Source organism: Bos indicus, chromosome 14 (genome assembly GCF_029378745.1).
Source record: "Bos indicus isolate NIAB-ARS_2022 breed Sahiwal x Tharparkar chromosome 14, NIAB-ARS_B.indTharparkar_mat_pri_1.0, whole genome shotgun sequence".
NCBI classification, from domain to species: Eukaryota; Metazoa; Chordata; class Mammalia; order Artiodactyla; family Bovidae; genus Bos; species Bos indicus.
In genome coordinates this window covers 44,516,089-44,535,197 of record NC_091773.1, presented here as the reverse complement: position 1 = coordinate 44,535,197, position 19,109 = coordinate 44,516,089, and the positions used below count along the sequence as shown (strand labels likewise).

Here is a 19,109-nt window from a genome sequence, read left to right as displayed (position 1 = left end):
TCCTTTTCTTCCTGACCTGATAAAGTATTCATTAAACTTGCCTTTTGAGAGTCAGGTGGGGAATCTTCCTTTCACAGAAATGTACAAATTTCTGGACTGGGTCCTATATTCCAGCTCATGGAGACATTGAGAATATGGTGGGATGTGAGATGGATATGTGTCTGCCCTCAGTGAACTTTTAATTCAGATCAGCAGAGCAAATATGCAAGACAGGAAGAAATAGAGCTGAAAGGTCCAACTGCACACTTTGTAAAAAGACCATTAAGACTTGCTTATGCAAATTGAAGACCCCTTACCTGCGCTCCTCACCCAGTCTGTCAAAATCATTCTCTCTCCCTCTCCCCTTTCCTCCTCTCCGGTTCTCTCAGGAGATTTATGTTTGAAAATAAAAAATGAACCTTGGGAATTGGTTTCCAAGTCAGGGTATGAAGAACAATAACCTTAGAAGGCATTCCTTAACCACCAAAGTCACTTGCCTTTTGGCTTTTCTCAAGGCAAAACCAAAATGGTGGCGGGACTTTGATAAGCAGTAAACTATATTCTGTAAGTTTAGTGTATTTTGGAAATGAGACACACACACACACACACCCCTCAGAGGGTCAGATTTCCCATTTCCTGTGGGGATCAATAGGTTTGGTGTGTACAGGATGAAATCAGATTAGGCTGACAGATGGCCTGCAAGATTGATAACCTGCCCTGGAGATGAACGCTCCGGTCTTCCTGCAGCAGCAGCAGCAAACCTTGATGGCAGGGCCAGTTTGCTGACGTCAAGTGTTTCTCTTGTGCTCCAAGTTGCTGAAGGAAGAAATGTCAAGATACTGCTCCAGAGTGATGGTGAAATGATTCGGGAAAACCATCAAGAAAATCTCCCCCTGGAGACCTTTGCTGTCTTGCGCTCTTTGGGTGTGTTTCCCCCTGACTCAGGGAAAGACAGAAGCGGGATGATCTTTACAGCAACTGGTTTGGCAGAGACCCTTGGGTCTTAGCAGGGCCCCCATGGACAGCAGACATTGCCTGAGGTGACTCCTTGTTCACAGCAGTCCTGCTTGACTCTCCTGTGTTCGGTGTACACAGCTTCCCGACAGCAGGGCCCCTTTAGTCTGAAGGGAAAGTGACCTCAATTCAGATACTTTAGCTTCATAGTCTTTCAGGGAACGGGAGAATTCCGTGGAGGGGTTCTTGCCACCGCAGCCTGTGCACCTCCACCTGCTTCATGGGACAGAAACCCAGCTGAGGATTTCAGTCCTCAGCGCTTGTTAAATGTGTCTGATTGATCTGTTGCTTGTAAAGTGCCATTTTACTGCATGGTTCCCACACCTGGTGACAACCAGGAAGGAGGCATATCCATGGGAATGGGTCCTCGATCTCCTTATTTCAGCATCAGTGAGGGGTCGTGCGTGGAGGTGGTTTCCATCATGTGTAATTATGAGTCAACTAGGACAGCTGTAAAATGATAATGACCATCATTACTGACCTCAGCCGGCTTCAAAGGAGCCATAGCTAATCTAACTGCTGCTGCTGCTGCTAAGTCACTTCAGTTGTGTCCGACTCTGTGCAACGACGTAGATGGCAGCCCACCAGGCTCCCCCGTCCCTGGGATTCTCCAGGCAAGAACACTGGAGAACACTTTCATTCATTTCACCCAGTTTTTGTTTTTCTTCCTTAATTGGACTTGATCGGAGTGGCTGATGGTCTAGGCTAATGAAGACAATTAAAATGTTCAACAGAGGCACCAACAGCAAGAAAAGCGGGTCTCTCCAGGAGAAGCCTGCTGATTAGGGCCGAGAATAGAATTACACTGCCCCCTTGTGGTTGAAAGTGGCATGTGCTTTTAAAATAAAAGGCTTTGGGTTTTTCTCAAGATCGAATCGCTTGTTGATTAAACCAAGAAATGAATGGATATAAAAGTATGAGAAATTTTGGAGTTTTCAGTCCAAAATAGTTAACCAGCACAATTTCTAAAAAAAACATCCCCAACAGAAGTCCTGTGAACTCAAGCACCGACCTTTTTTAAGGCCAAGTGACAGGTTCCCACAGTAGTCTGAAGTCAAGGGGTAGGAGGATCCCAGTGCCTCTTATAGAGCAATGTGTGGGTGGGTGGCTGGGTGGGTATGCACGCATGCATGTGTGTGCTCTGTCCCTAAGTCGTGTTCAATTCTTTATGACCCCGTGGACTGGAGCCCTCCAGGCTCCTCTGTCCATGGGATTCTCCAGGCAAGAATACTGGAGTGGGTTGCCATTTCTTTCTGCAGGGGGATCTTCCCCACCCAGGGATCAAACCTGCATCTCCTGCATTGGCATCTCCCACTAAGCCACCTGGGAAGCTCTTAAAGAGCAATACTGTAATTATTGCTGGTCATGAATGGTGCATCAGTGCAGCAAACAGTAAAGCCTATTCTAAGAGAGAAAGAGTTGATGTACAACTATTAGGCTAAATCTGCTATTTCACTAATATGATCTTTTGCAGCACATCTTAGTGGGACATTCAGGTGTCTTAATAAATGTTCACTGAGGTCAGTGAATGGTCCTGCTTTGCCCTATGTTGAATAACTCATAAAATATTTACACATGAGGTCTGACAATGGGATGCTGTTTGAAGAAACAGCATTCTATAATTGAATGTAATTTTATTGTGATAGGTAGGAAGAGAATTAGAGAAATAGGCTTAAATGTCTCCTTGAAAAAAATCATGAGAGAGCACCCCAAACTGTTCATGTGTTTCTGCTGATATGGCTTGATTCAGGATGCTCAGGAGACATCTTACTTGATGAAGGAATTAGGAGAGAATAAACTGGTCCCCATGGACTTCCCTGGTGGATCAAATGGTAAAGAATCCACCTTCAATGCAGGACACGTGGGTCCAACCCCTGGAAGGTCGCCTGGATGAAGGGAATGGCAACCCACTCCAGTATTGCCTGGAGAATTCCATGGACAGAGGAACCTGGCGGGCTACAGCCTATGAGATTGCAAAGAGTCAGGCACGACTGGGTGACTAAACACATCCACACACATAGAAGCTGGTCCCCAAGACCAGTGACAGCATCAGCCTTGGACTGTCTTTTCCATGTGGACCCTGGCAAAGAGTGTAAGGTATAGGAAAGCCTCACTCCTTGCGGGACCATTCCTTTTCAGGGTGACTCCTTACTTTCCAGAGACTGTGCCTTGTTTTCTCTCCCCGTCTTGAGAGAAATCTTCAACCTTTGGTAAGGGTGCGGATGGCTCCGCTACTCAAGATGAGCTACATAAGGACCCCTGCTCCCTGCATTTAAGTTCAGGGAAACCAGTGTGTGAGGGCCCAGCCTTGTGCAGGAAAGTCCATTCCACTTCTTGGAAAGCCCCGAACCATTAGCAGAGGGCTTCCACTCTCATCCCCACTGGGAAGGAGGAACATGGAAGCCAAGCATGTGCATCTACACAGGTGGGGGAGGAATGGGCTATCTACACACTGGGAGGGGTAGAGGTGGTCTGTCTGCACACCGGAGAGCACAGCCCATGAACGCCCACGGCGGGGAGGCGGTCGTGTCTCAACTGTAGATAAGCCAGAAGAAATGGGCAGAATTATGGAAACAGAAAGAGACTAGGAGACAAGAGTTAACAGTGGTGTGGATTTTCTCTAAAAGAAGAATAACCCCGCCTAGAAGTCATATGTGTGTAGACACCTCCCACACACACTGCTGGCCCCTGCAAAGGAAGGGGCTCCCGCCACACTCCCAACCAGGGCTGTGACCTGTGCGGCTCCTTCAGTTGCATGCAGAAGTTTCCGAGAGGTGAAAGCCGCCCACACAATCGGAGCCCTTGCCTTGGGGGATTACAGTGTATTATAATATCTGACTCAGAAATACACCAGATCTTTCTTTTCACTGTGGCATTTTTTCTGTGCACCAGGAGAACTTTTGGAAAAAGTATTGCTTTCCCTTTCAGAAGCTTTTCTGCAGATTCTAGTGGAAGGGTAGTGAGCCTGGAGTTTTGATACATTTTCTGTGAGTTACATCCTTTATTCAGTCGCTGGTAATAATCTGCTTTCATCCTCCTCCCCATACTGCTTTGTGAGGCAAAGCACCATATTATATTCTATCGCCTCCCCCTGTTGAGAGAGAGAAAGAGAAACGTGCACAGAGATGAGAGAGGGGCTTGCTGGATGGATATGTGGCTTTTGAATAATTCACTAAAGAAACTATTTTCTAAGGACCTAGCGCTTTATCAATAGACACTGATCAATCATTGTACAAATGAGTGAGCAAATGAAAGAAGGAACACACAAATGCCTGCACAACAGATCTTCTTTGTTTGTGCCTCTTAAAGTGCACCACGCATGGACCTGGATATAAACATTTACTGATTTATGTGCTTGCTTGAATGTATTTTAATAACTTACTCTGATGCCAATTTGTAGCCTGAGTTTAAAGTGAATTATTCATTATTGCAACGAATCATAAGAGAAGTGCTCTTCAGTTATAGCTGTCCAGGGGCAAACAGGCAAAGGCAACGTGACCGTCCGTGACAGTACGTGTGCAGTGTCCACAGGTATAGTACATAACCGATGCAGGAAGAATGCAGTTCTTTATTACCCAGGAAGCTGTACACTTACGTATTTATGGACCTGTAGGACATGTTCATGTTGGTTTAAGGCCATATAGAAAGCAGTCAGCTTCATCTCCTAGAATTCTCTCTGCATACTTACAATTTCTTTTTCCCCAGCTTTTTTTTTAATTATTATTTTTCACCTTTGAATATTTAAATAAATGCAAAATGTTTCACCTGGAGCAAGTTTTCTCCCGTTGAACCACAGTGCATTCCCTTAGCTGCCCAGGTACAGGCTTGATGTAGCTGCTCAGTGGATGGCTACATAGTCCCAGCTCTGTCAAGGAGCAAATGGAAATGCAAATATCAACCAGCCTTTTTATTAAAAAGTGTTTTGAGTTCTAATGAATTGTCATGACACAAATATTTATTTGGTGACTTTATTCACGTAACTTGACAATGAAGCTAAGGCTGTGTAAGTGAGAAATGTTCTAGAATTGATCGAAGCAAATGTTCTTTAACAAGCTCTGATGAGAAAGCAAATCATTAATTTGAAATAGTGCTCTATTTTTCAAAATCTAAATCTTAAAATATTTCACAAAGCTCGTTGGCTGTTTTCATTTAGAAGCCTTGTAACTCACTGGACCTGGGAGCAATAGCCCCCAGTGAGAAGGAGCGCCCTCTAGGGGCAGAGGCCACAAGTGCTGGCTGGACTCAGGTCCTCCGCTGCCGCTGAGTCTGGCAACACCGCGGGGGAACTTAGTGCCTGAACTTCAGCTTCCTTGTCTGAAAAATGCGAGTTAGTCATGCTTTCTTCACAGGCTTGTGTCAGCGATTAAATGAGGAAAGCACTTGACTGCATGTGTGCTAAGCACTTCAGTCGTGTCCCACTCTGCGACCCTATGGACTGTAGCCCACCAGGCTTCTCTGTCCATGGGATTCTCCAGGCAAGAATACTGGAGTGGGTTGCCATGTCCTTCTCCAGGGAATCTTCCTGACCCAGGAATCAAACCTGCATCTCCTACATCTCCTGCCTTGGCAGACGGATTCTTTACCACTAGTGCCACTTAGGAAGCCCCATGTGCCAGGTACTAAATGCCAGGTACTACAATGTCCTAGGGACAGCTCTTACCCTCGGTTTGTAGTTGTTTGTAACTAGGCTTCTTTGCTGCTGGTGATGTGTTCTCAGCACAGACTTTCCTCCAGGGTCTTGAAAGTAGACTTACTGAATGCTTACAAACTTTCATGAAAGCCAGCCCTGAAAATAAAGTCATAGGCTCAGAACAGGTAACTGTTTCTGAAGGTGAATATAAAGACTGTCTATGTCATTAATTGTATTGACCTTAAACCTTCAGAGAGAAGCAGGCTTGGGGAGTTGAGGATTCAAGTGGGGAAGAAAAACGTAGCAAACTACGTTTTTGTGAAAGCTGTAATAAATGGTTTACAGTGTTCTGTGGACAAAAGGAATCCAAATACACGTGTATTTATTTGTTGTTTCTTTTTCAGCAGATTTTCTCCAGGTGAAACATTTTGCATTTATTTAAATATTTAAAGGTGAAAAATAATAATTAACAAGACTTGGAGTCTTACTTGAAAACATTAAGAATGCATCTCCCAAACTTACAAAAATAACATCTGTGGCCTCAAAACACAGAGCTAGGCACCACACACTCCTGCTTTGCATTTTGGGTGAGAAAACAAAAGCCCAGACCACGGAGGGGTACTGGTTTCAGGTCGAGTCCAGTGCGTTCTGTACACACCTCCCTGATCTGCTCAGACTCGCCCCCAGCCCCCTCTCTCATCTAGCCCCTCCCCCACAGGAACTTGCTACCAGGTTCTAGCACCTCTCCTGAGAAGGTGTCAAAACACAAGCTGTTCTCTCTGCAGGAAGACGCCACCCTCTGCCCCCATGTCGCCACCTTGGAAGGACTGACTGACTCCAGCAGCCCGTGCCACTCCCCGCCCCCACCATGGGACCCGAGGGAAGCTTGCTGATCGAGGGACAAACACAGATCATCTTGCTGGGGAGCCTGGCATCCGTGGCCACCTTCTTCCTCATCACCTTCCTCATCCTTCTGTGTTCCAGTTGCAACAGGTAAGAGTGACATGTGTCTACTGGAGCCTTAACACGTTCCTGGGACCTAGAAGACTTTCTGTATTAAAAAGCCTGTGATGGATGGCATCCCAATGCATAGACGTTCACAGACACTCCTGTGATTAACTGCCTTCTCTCCTGCAGAGGGGCCCAGGACACTTTTTATTAGCTCAATGAAAGGCATATTTGGTTTTCCTGGGGAGCAACTGGAAGAGACCTTATATATGAAAGCCCTTATATATGAAACTTCCCAGAAGGAACTTTTTTCTGTTCTAACATGAGCACACCCATGTCTAAATTTATATTGTCTTTCTCCATCTGTGGACATTTGGAAATCTAAGTACCATGTGTATTAAACACACTCTTTTTTGCTACCATTTGAGAGTTACTGAGAATTTTTGCTGCTCTGTAACTGTGGAGGGGTCATTTTATTAAAGACTTGTAATCTAGAACTGCAGTTTCTTAAGAAACAGATTTTTCTAAAAGAGAACCATTCTGTGTATGAAATAACCATCTTGTCTTATTTTAGAATTACACTTCTCTCTCTCTCTTGACTCCTTCATATAAAATGTGTAACCCTCCCACCAAAAAAAAAAAAAAAAAAAGGAGATCTTTGCTTGGAGAGAAGCAGAGTCCTTCTGAAGCCAGAGTGATTTTCCAGGTGTTCAGACATTGTTACAACATATGCCACTCTCTGGTGAGTTGGCTGCTGCTGGAGCAGCCAGTGCAGACCAGCTGGCAGCCAACCCTCTTCCGAACTCTTCTCAATAACCTTGGAAGAGAGTTGCCAAGTGTCATTTAAAAGTCCGGATATGGCTTCCTGCACTGAAATCTCTGTCAAAAAGAGAAAATCTGGAGTCCCTGAACTCAAGTAGTGCCGGTTCGGACCCAGGTCTCCTGAGCTGGAGAGAGACCAGCTGGCTGAAGAAACAAGACCCAAGAGGAGAGGAGTGTCAACTCTTCCGGGCCTGGGAGGGCCTGTCTCTGTAATTATTTATGCTCCCACTAGGTGTCACTGTTGCCTTGTACATCTATGGGAAAGGTAGCTTCTAGTACTGATGGCTTTCTTTAGCCTGTCCTGAGTAAAAATAAATTCTATTTTTACTGGATGGACTTTTCCATAGTCTGGAAGTACACATGACTCATCCTGAGAGCATGTACCCTTCCCAACAAGCCAAAAGTTGTATTTTCTTTATTTTCTCAATCCCCTGGCAGTGTGTGACTTTGCAAAGACTGAATTAAGGAAAATGAAGACATGAGAATTGTCTGGACTTCCTTAAAAAATAAAAATTAAAAAAGAAATCATCCCAGTATTCTAGATATAAACAGTTTCTGCTCAGGAAACTGCCCCCAGTCCTCTTGTTAACTTGTATTTTCTACTCCTGGAGGAAGTGGGGGCAAGAGAGCTGCCCAGCCCCTTGCTAGGACTTGACCCCCTCAGACCCTGCTGCCTGCAGAGGAGGGGTAAGTTGTCTGGCTTCTGGTTTCTCAGTAAAATAAACTCAGTTCTTTATTAAAAGAGAGATTTAAGTGTTGATACAGTCTGGATAGGAAAGGGGAGTGTGTGTTTGATTTTAGGTGTCACTGTGGATATTACAGCCACGTTTCCTTTTCTGTTTCAGAGAAAAGAAGCCAAGACCGCACAGTGGGGACCATGAGAACCTGATGAATGTGGTGAGTGTGCGTGCACGTGTGTGTGTGTGCACACGCATGTGCCCTTTGAGGCATCAGCCACTTCTCTAAGCAGGTCCCTGCAAGCTTACAAGCTGAGGGCAGCAACTCAGCCAGAGTTAACTGGCTGCCTGGGCTGAACCCTTGTGCTGCAGGTTTATACTCCCCATGGCTAGCTTGTGTGCATGCTCAGTCACTTCAGTTGTGTCCGGCTCTTTGCAACCAGTGCTCGAAAGATGCTCAGATAGTCCCAGCTTACCGCAGGGATGTTTCTGTTTCGCCTCTGCCCAGTTCCAGCTGGTTCATTAGTTGGCCACAGCTGTCATAACAAAGGACTGCAAGCTGAGTGGCTTAAATAATAAATTTATCATCTCAGTTCTGGAGGCTAGAAATTCAAGATCACGGTAGCAGCAGGCTATGAGGGCGCGTGTGTTCCAGGCTGCTCTCCTAGCTTCCAGTGGTGCCCTTGGCGATGCTTGAAGACTCTGCCCTCACTGTTATATCTGTCCCTGTGACTTTTCATACCATCTTCCCTCTGTGTGTATTTATGTCTGTCCAAGTTCCCCTTTTAGAAGGCTTCTGATATGACCTCATCCCTCATCTTAACCTGTTTCATCCGCAACGACCCTGAGTCCATAGGAGGTCCGTTCTGAGGTACTGAGGGTTAGGACTTCACTACAGGAATTTGGGGAGGATGAAAACTCAACCCATAACAGCTGATCAGTAAGGTTGCAGGAGCCTGAGACCCCCAGCATCCTAGATAGCCTGGCCCAGTTTTCTTGCTCTGTGTCCTACAGGGTCCTGACAAGCTCTAAGGGCCTTTGGGATCCACCCAGGTGAGGAGCAGCTTGAGCGTCCTGGTCCCACCTTGTTCCGCTCAGGCCTGTGCCCTTAACTGGCTGAACAATACTAACAGCTGGGGGTGGGCCACCCTCCTATTGTTGTTGTTGAGTCGCTACATTGTTGTTGAGTCATTAAGTCATGTCTGACTCTTTGTGACCCCATGGACTGTAGCCCACCAGGTTCCTCTGTCCATGGGATTCTCCAGGCAAGGATACCGGAGTGGGTTGCCATGCCCTCCTCCAGGGGATCTTCCCAACCCAGGGATTGAACCCATATCTTCTGCTTGTCAGGTGGATTCTTTTCTGCTGAGTCACCAGGGAAGCCCCTGCCTTCATATACGCAGGATAAAACTATGAAGTTGCTTCCTCTCCTAGATGTAATTTCTCAAGAACAACTGTAAATCTGTCCAAGGAAGAAGGGGCAAAGAGAAACGATGGATGAGTGAGGGGTCTGGAGGTGAGGGATCTGGAGGTGAGGTCTGGAGTAAAAAAAGCAGCCAGCAGTCAGGTTCCGAGCCCCGAAGCAGGCGTCTCCAGTCCCAGGCGCCCTGCCCTGTGAATGTGGGAACTCTTCCAGCCGGGGCAACGAAGTGGTCAAGTCTCCTCTCCTAGGAGCCCCGGGGGTCCTCCCTTTTGTCTCTGTGTGCAGGAGGCTCACCCATCCACCTCTTCCCGGCTTCTCAGCACCGCCCTCCCTCTTACCCTCACTTTGTCACCCCCACGGCAGTCTCTGGTTGTCTGTGTCCCCACTTCTCACCTGTCCCCAGCACCTCTATTAGACTGCACCCAGAAGGCAGGCGGGGGAGAAGGTGGCGCCTCTGCTGTAGCTTCACATACACGCAGGTCCAGGGGTGACCCAGGGGAAAGGGGGTCCCCTTTCATGGGATTGAAAGAGTTGATTCCCTGTAAGTTTCTGGAATGTGAGCTCCATACTCTATTATTATTTTTGTGGTTTAGTCACCAAGTCGTGTCCAACTCTTTGCGACCCCATGGACTATAGCCCACCAGGCCCCTCTGTCCATGGGATTGTCCAGGCAAGAGTACTGGAGTGGGTTGCCATTTTCTTCTCCAGGGGATCTTCCCGGATTAGTGATCTAACCTGTGTCCCCTGCTTGGCAGGTGTATTCTTTACCACTGAGCCACCTGGGAAGCCCTCTGTGTTATTATTACTTCGTTGCCAGTCAGGAGTCAGAGATTTTGAGAAGCCAGGTAGCCAAGTGGTGCTATTTACATCAGAACTTCCTGTGTGGACTCCTGGAGCCGGTCGGGTGTGCCTACCTGGGTCCTGCATGCACTCCATGAGCAGGATTGGGGAGCAGACCATATCAGCAGTGATTCAGCTGCTACATGAGATGGGCGGCATATTTCAAGAAACACGTGATCTAGCAACTTACTTCCAACTGTAGCTCAGCCTTGTCCACTTCCGCCAATAAGCCCAGTAAAAAACGATCAATGCCATTCTTCCCCAAAAGGGTCCTGAATTTGTGAGAATAAGGAAGGTTTGCAGACCTAAGCTTTAGCATACAACATTTTTTGCAAACCTTCAAGCGGAGACTTGGCTGATGATGAACATCTCGGATGTCAGTGACGTTTATCTTTGATCAGATTTAAGACTCTTCCCTTCAGATGACAAAGGTGATGTTTTCCCTCGTTTTCCTCAGCATGACACACCTCTGAAAAGGGTGACATTTCCAGCATCTCTGGGAGAAAGATGAGGCCGCTATCTGCTGGTGCTGATTCGGATCAGCCCTGGGGCTTCCCCATCCCGCCTTGCCTTGAGCTAGGAGACTGGCTCCCCACGACCTGCTGTAGCCCACTTGTGATCTGGGAAGGAAAACTCTGTGGGTGGCAGCCTCAGGAGATTCCCAGGACAGCTCTGTCCAACAGAACCTTCTACCAAGATGGCTCGGCTGCACTGACAGAATGGCCACTACCCACGTGTGGCTGTTGAGCCTTTGACATGCAGCTAGTCCAACTGAGGGACTCAACTTCATTTCATTTCACTTAATTTGCATCTAAGTAGCAGATTTGGGTTTTGTTGTTGCTGTTTTAATTTTTAGAAAAAGCCATGGACGGAAATCCCTGGTGGTCCAGTGGTTAGGACTCTGGGGAACTAAGATCCCACAGGCTATGCAAATGAATAAATATAAATAAAACAACAACAAAAAGGCATGGCTATTCCCCTCTGCCCCGCAGTCTGACTCGCTTGGCACCTTTGTTCTTGCAGCCTTCTGACAAGGAGATGTTCAGCCGCTCTGTCACCAGCCTGGCCACAGATGCGCCCCCTAGCAGCGAGCAGAACGGAGCACTCACCAACGGAGACAGTAAGTGCTGTCACAATTCCAGCTTTCCAGGCAGGCCTTATTACCTGCGAAAGAACTAGAAATGTAGCTCAGAAAGGTCAGAAAATGTAGCTCAGAACACCACCATGATTACCATCATCATTTCTTTATAACACCGGCTCACTTGCCTGCGTGACCTGGACAGAAGTACCTGGGAATTAATATCTTCCCCAAGGCAGCCCTTCACCAATGAGTGGTACAAGGAGGGGTCCCTTGTCCCTTGGCTGAGATAACTCATAGGCCTGTTGATTGCTCTGTTTTCCAGACTTTTCCTGCAGGATTTGGCTTCAGTCACATATTTGAAGCTGTCTTATTAATGCAGACTTTATTGGCTACATTATCCAGTGTATTTCTTACACCTTTCAATAAACCGTTCACACATGAAAAAAGAAAGTGTAGCTCAAAAAACTAGGAAATGTGTTCTTGCTCTCCTTTTGTATTACTGCCAGTTTTAGCAAAAAAAAAATATCATTTGGATGAAAATTTAGTACCTATGAGTTGGCTGCTGTGTGCCCTCGCTCTAAGATCTCTATGTTTATGAACTTGTGTACGCTAACAACTGTAAGATTACTGTTACCCTATGAGATTACTATTACTAGTATTACTACTGCTCTGTAAGATGGAGATTATTACTGTCCTCAGTTTACAGATGAGGCAACTGAAACATTGCTGCTGCAGCAAATTACCACAAAGTTAGTGTCTGCGAACAGCATAGGTTAATTTACAGCTCTGGGTATCAGAGGCTGAACCGGGTCTCCCTGGGCTAAAATCTGTAAGTATTGTCCAGCCCAATAGCAGCAGGGCAGCATTTCCTCCCCAGGTTCTAGGGGAGAATTTGGTTCCTCGCCTGCTTCAGCTTCTAGAAGCTGCCCGCATTGGTCCAGGCCTTTCTCTCCATCATCAAGCCCCTCTCTGACTCTCCTTCCTGTTTCACTCACAGGTGTTAGCCACTCAGTCATGTCTGACTCTTTGAGACCCCATGGACTGTAGCCCACCAGGCTACTCTGTCCACAGAATTTTCCAGGCAAAAATACTAGAGTGAGTTACCATTTCCTTCTCCAGGGGATCTTCCCCACCCAGGGATCAAACCCATGTCTTCCATATTGCAGGCAGATTCTTTACTGTCTAAGCCACTGAGAAGCCCCTTTTACTTATAAGGACCCTTCTAATTACACTGGGCCCACCTGGATGCCCAGGGTCCTCCCCATCTCAAGGTCAGCAGGTAGGTAGTTTATCCTTGTCCTTAATTCCTCCTTTGCCATGTGACGGAACACATTCACGGAATCTAGGGATTAGGACATGGACACCTAAGGGTGCATTATTCTGCCTGGCACACAGAAGTTACTAATTTGCCTAAGATCTATGGTCTATGCACCAAGGATCTGTAATGTGAACCTTTGGTTTGAGTCCGAGGCACCCCATCTACACGCTCACTGCCTGATGTGAATGCTGACAGAAGTCACAACTACATTTCCATGGTGCAGTTTACAGACTGCTTTCACCTGCGGTAGCAAATCCACTTACCTCCATTTATAGACCAGGAAGCTGTGGGGCAGTCAGGATTGACACTGTGTCTTCAGACGCCAGTGCCGGTTCTGTCTACCAGGACACAAATGTCTAAATCCAGAGGGCGAAAGCTCACCTCCTCCATGACGATTAAGTATTCAGAACACAGTGGGTGGTGGTGATAACTTCGCAGATCAAGAGATCCATTATCAATTTCCCCAGATGTTGTGTCCAATTCTTTGCGACACCAAGGACTGTAGCCCGCCAGGCTCCTCTGTCCATGGAATTCTCCAGGCAAGAATACTGTTGTGGGTGGCCATTCCCTTCTCCAGGGGACCTTCCCAACCCAGGGATTGAACCTGCATCTCCTGCATTGGCAGGCAGATTCTATACTGACTGAGCCACCAGGGAAGCCCAGATTTCCATTAACAGTCACATCATGTACAGTTTGCAACCTCAAGTCAAATAAAAAGCCAGCACCTTGATTTCACTTCACTTGACATTATCCAAGTCACTGTAATAGTTCTATAAGGAAGTGTCTTTCTCCACTTTTAATATTCCTGCTGCTTTAGTTCTTTCAGAAGACAGCACGGTGACCTGCATGCAACATTATGAGGAAGTCCAGACCTCGGCTTCAGATCTACTGGACTCCCAGGACAGCACAGGGAAGCCGAAATGTCATCAAAGTCGAGAGTTGCCCAGAATTCCCCCAGAGAGCTCGGTGGACACGATGCACAATGGGAGAAGTGCAGATGGGGACCAGGCTCTGGGGATGGAAGGACCCTATGAAGTGCTCAAGGACAGTTCCTCGCAAGAAAACATGGTGGAGGACTGCTTGTATGAAACCGTGAACGAAATTAAGGAGGTGACGGCAGCTGCCCAGCCAAGTCGAGGCCACAGCGGTAGGTCGAAGTCTGCTTCCGGTGTGAAAGAGCTTCCGGGGCCGCAGGCCAACAGCAGAACAGACTTTGCCGAGTATGCCTCGGTGGACAGAAACAAAAAGTGTCGACAGAGTGTCAATGCGGAGATTCTTCTTGGAAATTCATGTGATCCAGAAGAGGAGGCCCCGCCTCCTGTCCCCGTGAAACTCCTGGACGAAAATGAAAACCTTCAGAAGGAAGAGAGTCAAGCAGGAGAAGAGGGAGCCGCTGAGGGGACCAGTGAAACCAACAAGGTGGGCTCCTGCAATTTGTTTCAGAGCTTTGGTCCCGATTGGGAATCTACCTAAACCTGGGGCGTTTGTTTGCATGGTATTCTAAGAAATACATGCTGACACCTTCACGTGTATTGAATGGTAACAGCTGTTTTCATGTAAGCTGTGTTTGAATTTTTTTGCCCCTCCAAGTAATAAAATACTGAAAACTCATGCTTACAAAATATTTCTGCCTTGGCATCTTGGATATTTTTCAGTTTTTGCATCATGTCTAACTGAGGCCAAGTATTATTTTCTGCATTTTGAAGGCCAAAAACGAAAAAGATGAGACTTTGCTGCCCATTTAGCCTCTTCTACTTTTCGCCATCCCAAGCAGTGGGGTGATTCCCGCCCCTCCACCCAAGGTCCCAGAAATCAGAGCCCAGGAACAAGCCCACAGGTGCTTCTGGGCATATCTGGCTATGTATAGACTTTAATAGGAGTCACATAAGAGATTTTATTTAACAACAATTTCTAAACAATAACCTGTGACTCTTAATTTTAGATGTTCAACAGAGCTCTAAAATGCAGTAAGAATCCCTGAGCCTTCTCTCTGTGTGTCCCATGAGCTGACATCTGAGCCACAATAGCTTGGAATTCTCATGTCCAGCTATCAGCATTACCTTGGGATTTTCTATTCTCTGCAGAGACAACAGTAGGGTTCTCTTCTCAGGTAGGAAGGCCAAGTAGGGGCTAGTCAGTCGATAGCAGCCTTAGAAAATTTGTGGAGTTCATGATCCAAAGGGGAGCCCTGGCTAAGGTTATATGTGCGTGCTAAGTCGCTTCAGTCGTGTCTGACTCTACGACCCCATAGACTGTAGCCCACTAGGCTCCTCTGTCTGTGGGATTCTCCAGGCAAAGATACTGGAGTGGGTTGCCATGCCCTCCTCTAGGGGATCTTCCCGACCCAGGGATGGAACCTGCATCTCTTCTGTCTCCTGCATTGGCAGGTGGGTTCTTTACCACTAGCGTCACTTGGAAAGCCCTTACTCCAAGGGGTCATTCTGCATAGTGTTCTCTGAATGCATTTCAGCTTTTCATGTTACCCATGAAGTAAGCCGTTGACAACAGCAATGAAGTGTTTATGAACATATTTGTTAAAGGCAAAAATGCACCCCAATTTTTTGCCCTTTGTATAACCAAAGATAATAAAACTAATGTGAAGTTTATGCTGTTTAAAACAGTTAAACCTTTTTTTACTTTCAAGCAGTTGATAGATAAGAGAGTTGATTGTCTAACCACTGCCAAGTAAGCAATTTTCCAGATGTCACATTAGAAACTGGAAATACCCATCTGGGAACCAGATTACCTTTCTGTAGGAATATAGGGATGAATGATCCATCGTTTCCATATAAACCATTCTCATTTTAAGTGATTGGGAGAACTTAAAATGCTTAATATTCATGCTTTCATTTGCAAAAGGATTTTAATGAGCTTTTCCACTGTAAGCTGCAAGATCTAGGTGCTGGGAATGCACTAGTGAACAAGCAGATAAATGAACAAAAATCTCTGCCCCTGTGGCACTTACATTTTAGTTAGAAGATAAAAACATAAATATGTATGTAAGTAAAGTATATTTTTTATATAATACTTATATGTAAAATGAAGTCACTAAGTCGTGTCTGACTCTTTGTGACCCCATAGATTGTAGACCACCAGGCTCCTCTGTCCATGGAATTTTCCAGGCAAGAACTGGAGTGGGTTGCCATTGCCTTCTCCAGGGGCTCTTCCCAACCCAAGAATCGAAACCAGGTCTGCAGCATTGTAGGCAGACTCTACCATCCGAGCGGCCACGGAAGCCCCATATATACATATGTATTATATAGATAACGTCACTGACTCAATGGATATGAGTTTGAGCAAACTCCAAGAGATAATGAAGGACAGGGAAGCCTAGCGTACTGCAGTCCATGGGTTCAAAAAGAGTCAGGCACGACTTAGTGACTGAACAACAAAAGTATATCTTAGAAGGCTTTAAAATATAAAGGAAAAAAATCAGAACAGAATCTGAGGGACTGAGAAAGTTGGGTAGGAGCACAGTTGTAAGGAGAGTGGTCAGGGCATGCCTGGCTTTGTTCAAAGGGGCATTTGAACAAAAAATTAAAAGGAGTTGAGAGAGTGACTTGGTTCATGTTTTAGGGGAAGAGCCAATGAAGTAGAGGAAATGGCCAGTATGAAGGCCCTGAGGCCAGAGCATGCCCAGCCTCTCCAGGGACGAAGAGGGTATAGGTGTGGCTGGAGAGGAGAGAGCAAGGCTAAGAGGAGTTGAAAGAGAGATTAACTGGGGGCCCAACCCTGTATGGCCTTGGCTTATAATCTGAATAAAATGGGGTCGCTTGAAAGCCTTGAGCAGGATGACTTCATCTGGGTTTAAGAAGGATCCCTCTGATGGAGTTGACATTCAGCCGTGAAGAATGAAAGCAAGGAGACCAGTTGGGTAGCCATTCTAATAAGCAAGACAAGAAACACTTGTTGGAACAGGGTAGGAGCAGCAGAAGTAACAGGAGACACTAAACTAGAACCAGGAGATTTGTTGATGGGCCAGATGTGGATGAAAGGATGAGGAAACAGTGATGAATCCAGGGTGTGGCCTGAGCCCCTGGAAGCGTGGGACTGCCATAAACTGAAGTAGAAGGACTGTGGGCCAAGCAAATTTGGGAGTTCGGGGCTGGACATATTGGTTTGAGATAGATATTGGTCATCCAAGAAGCAACATCTGAGAACAGCTGGATGGAGGAGCAGGCTTACAAGGATAGGCCTGGGCTGGGCTTGTACATTTGGAAGTCAGCAGCAGAAATTAGTTTTTTCAAGCTGACATCGGGTGAGATCACTGCATGAGTGTGTGTGAGTGGGGACTTGAAGAGTTCTAAGGACACAGGTCCAGGAAAGAAAGGAGCCAGCAGAAGAGAGGAAAACAGGAGAGAAAAACAGGAAAATCCAGTGTCCTAGAAGCCAAGGAGTGAGTGTTCGGGGAAGAAGGGGTGACCTTGCAGCACACAGCAGGTGAGTCAGGAGAGAGGTCAGGAGAGATCAGTGACACGGTGGACATCAGTGTCCTCCTCGAGAGCAGTTTCTTTGGAATCTAGGAGGCAGAAACTGAACTGAAATGGGTTTGGAGAGATAATAGGAAGAGAAAAATTGAGTGTTGTTTTTTTTTTAGACAACTCTTTTAAGAGGTTTTGCTATAATGGAATTAGTAACAGAACTAGAAGGGTGTGTTGGTTTGGTTTGGGTTTTAGAATAGATAAATAGCCTGTTTTTATGTGGATGGGGATGACTCCATAGAGGGGAAAGTTGATGTAGACAGAATGGAGTGTTGCTGGTGCTTATATCCACGAGTGGGTGCAAGGGGTCAGGGTCTCCTGCACAGGAGGAAGGGATCGCCTTAAAGTGGAGCCTGGAAAGTTCACTTGTGGCAACGGACAGGAAGGAAGACGTGTGAATGCAGAGACTGGAGGTGTGATGGGAGAGGTAGAAGTTTATAGACATTTCTTTTGATTCCTTCAGTTTTCTCAAGGTCCTCAGCTAGGGATGAGGTGTTGGGGGTTCGGGGAGAGAGGAGAAGATGTGAAGAAGGCAGCTAGGAAAGCAGGGGCCAGCGGGTAGTAGCAGGTGTAGGAAGATTCAGAGCAGCTTTAAGGACTCATCTGAGGGGTGAGTTCTCCAGTGACCAGGAAGGGAGTGGAGTTCTTAAAGTATGACAGTGATGGCCGACCATGGAGCTTGAGTTTGATAGGGTAGGAAGGAAGGCGGAGGAGAAGTGAGACGTGCAAAAAAGTGGTTGGGGGCCCCACAGTTTTGCAGGCTTGTTAAACTGGGTTATGGGAGGAGTAGGCGTAAACAGTGAGTGCTGGTCTGAAGGGGCCTGCAGGGAGATGGGATAGTGGGGCTGCTGTGGTTTAGGCTAAGAGGGGTCTGAGGTGCATACTGAGCAGGGAGGTGGGGCAAGGATGCACGGTCGGTGCAGGGAGGTCAAGGAGTAGGTGCAGGTTTGGAAGGATACAGGTCGGTTGAAATCAGCAAGAATTCAGGCAGGAGAGGTGTTAGAGATTCAGTGAATCCAGAGCCAGAATCATCAAGAATCATCAAGAATCATCAAGAAATGAGGCCAGAAAATGTGAGTTGATTTCTCCACTAGTTGTGAAAAGTTTCCAGATGACCTAAGAATCTTCCTGATAACTCATGCAAACTAGAAATAAAAAGTTTAGGGATTTGACAAACACCATAGTATTTTTTTCAGTCAATTTTTCAATCTTTCATTAATGATCAATCCTTCAGTGATAATTAGGAATTGAAACAGTAATCATAATCATTTGGTTTTTCTGTACCTACAGATTCAAATTAAAAAATTAGAAGAAATTTATCTAATGTAATACTGCTGGGTATGTAAAATCATACTTATGTGTTTATTCCTGAGGTCCTTTATATAATTTCTTTGTAGAAAATAGTTTCTTGTCTAAGAATCGTTTGAAAACATTTTTGTATATAGTTGCATCAAAGCATATGCCCAAAAAAAGGTTAAATTATTGACTTTAAACTCTCTTCTCTTGATTTATTTCGTTCTAACAGAGACTTAGTTCATTGTCATACAAGTCCCGGGAAGAAGACCCAACTCTCACAGAAGAAGAGGTGAGTTTTGTTACTTTTAAATAATCCAGAAGCTCTTGTAATAGAGAATAGCACTTCCTTCCTTAAGTAGACGCTCTGTCCTGTTACCCTTCATCTGAGAAAGCTGAAGTAGGCTCTTAAGCCTATGGTTGGAAATGAGAGTTGGCTATGTTGGCTTTATCATGGTTCAGAGAAAGTAACTGGGAGATGGGAAGACAAGGAAGAGGATAAGTTGAACAAGGAAGCTCAATAGGGAAGAAGGAGAAGACAAAAATAGAAAGGGGAGGGGAGGAAAGAGGAATGAGAAGAGAGAAATGTAAGTGTGTGAGCTT

General features: G+C 46.1%; 1 protein-coding gene across 6 annotated transcripts in view; it reads left to right on the top strand.

Moving 5' to 3' along the window:
- Nucleotides 1-19,109, top strand: part of PAG1 (phosphoprotein membrane anchor with glycosphingolipid microdomains 1) — a 159,572-nt gene that overhangs the window by 126,126 nt on the left and 14,337 nt on the right. For all 6 annotated transcript variants that reach the window (XM_070802747.1, XM_070802742.1, XM_070802746.1 and 3 more), the window contains 5 exons: nt 6,409-6,616; nt 8,239-8,290; nt 11,357-11,453; nt 13,550-14,151; nt 18,739-18,798. In XM_070802747.1, coding sequence (XP_070658848.1) covers nt 6,492-6,616; nt 8,239-8,290; nt 11,357-11,453; nt 13,550-14,151; nt 18,739-18,798 — 936 coding nt within the window. In that variant the 5' untranslated portion in view covers nt 6,409-6,491. The remainder of the gene's footprint in view (nt 1-6,408; nt 6,617-8,238; nt 8,291-11,356; nt 11,454-13,549; nt 14,152-18,738; nt 18,799-19,109) is intronic.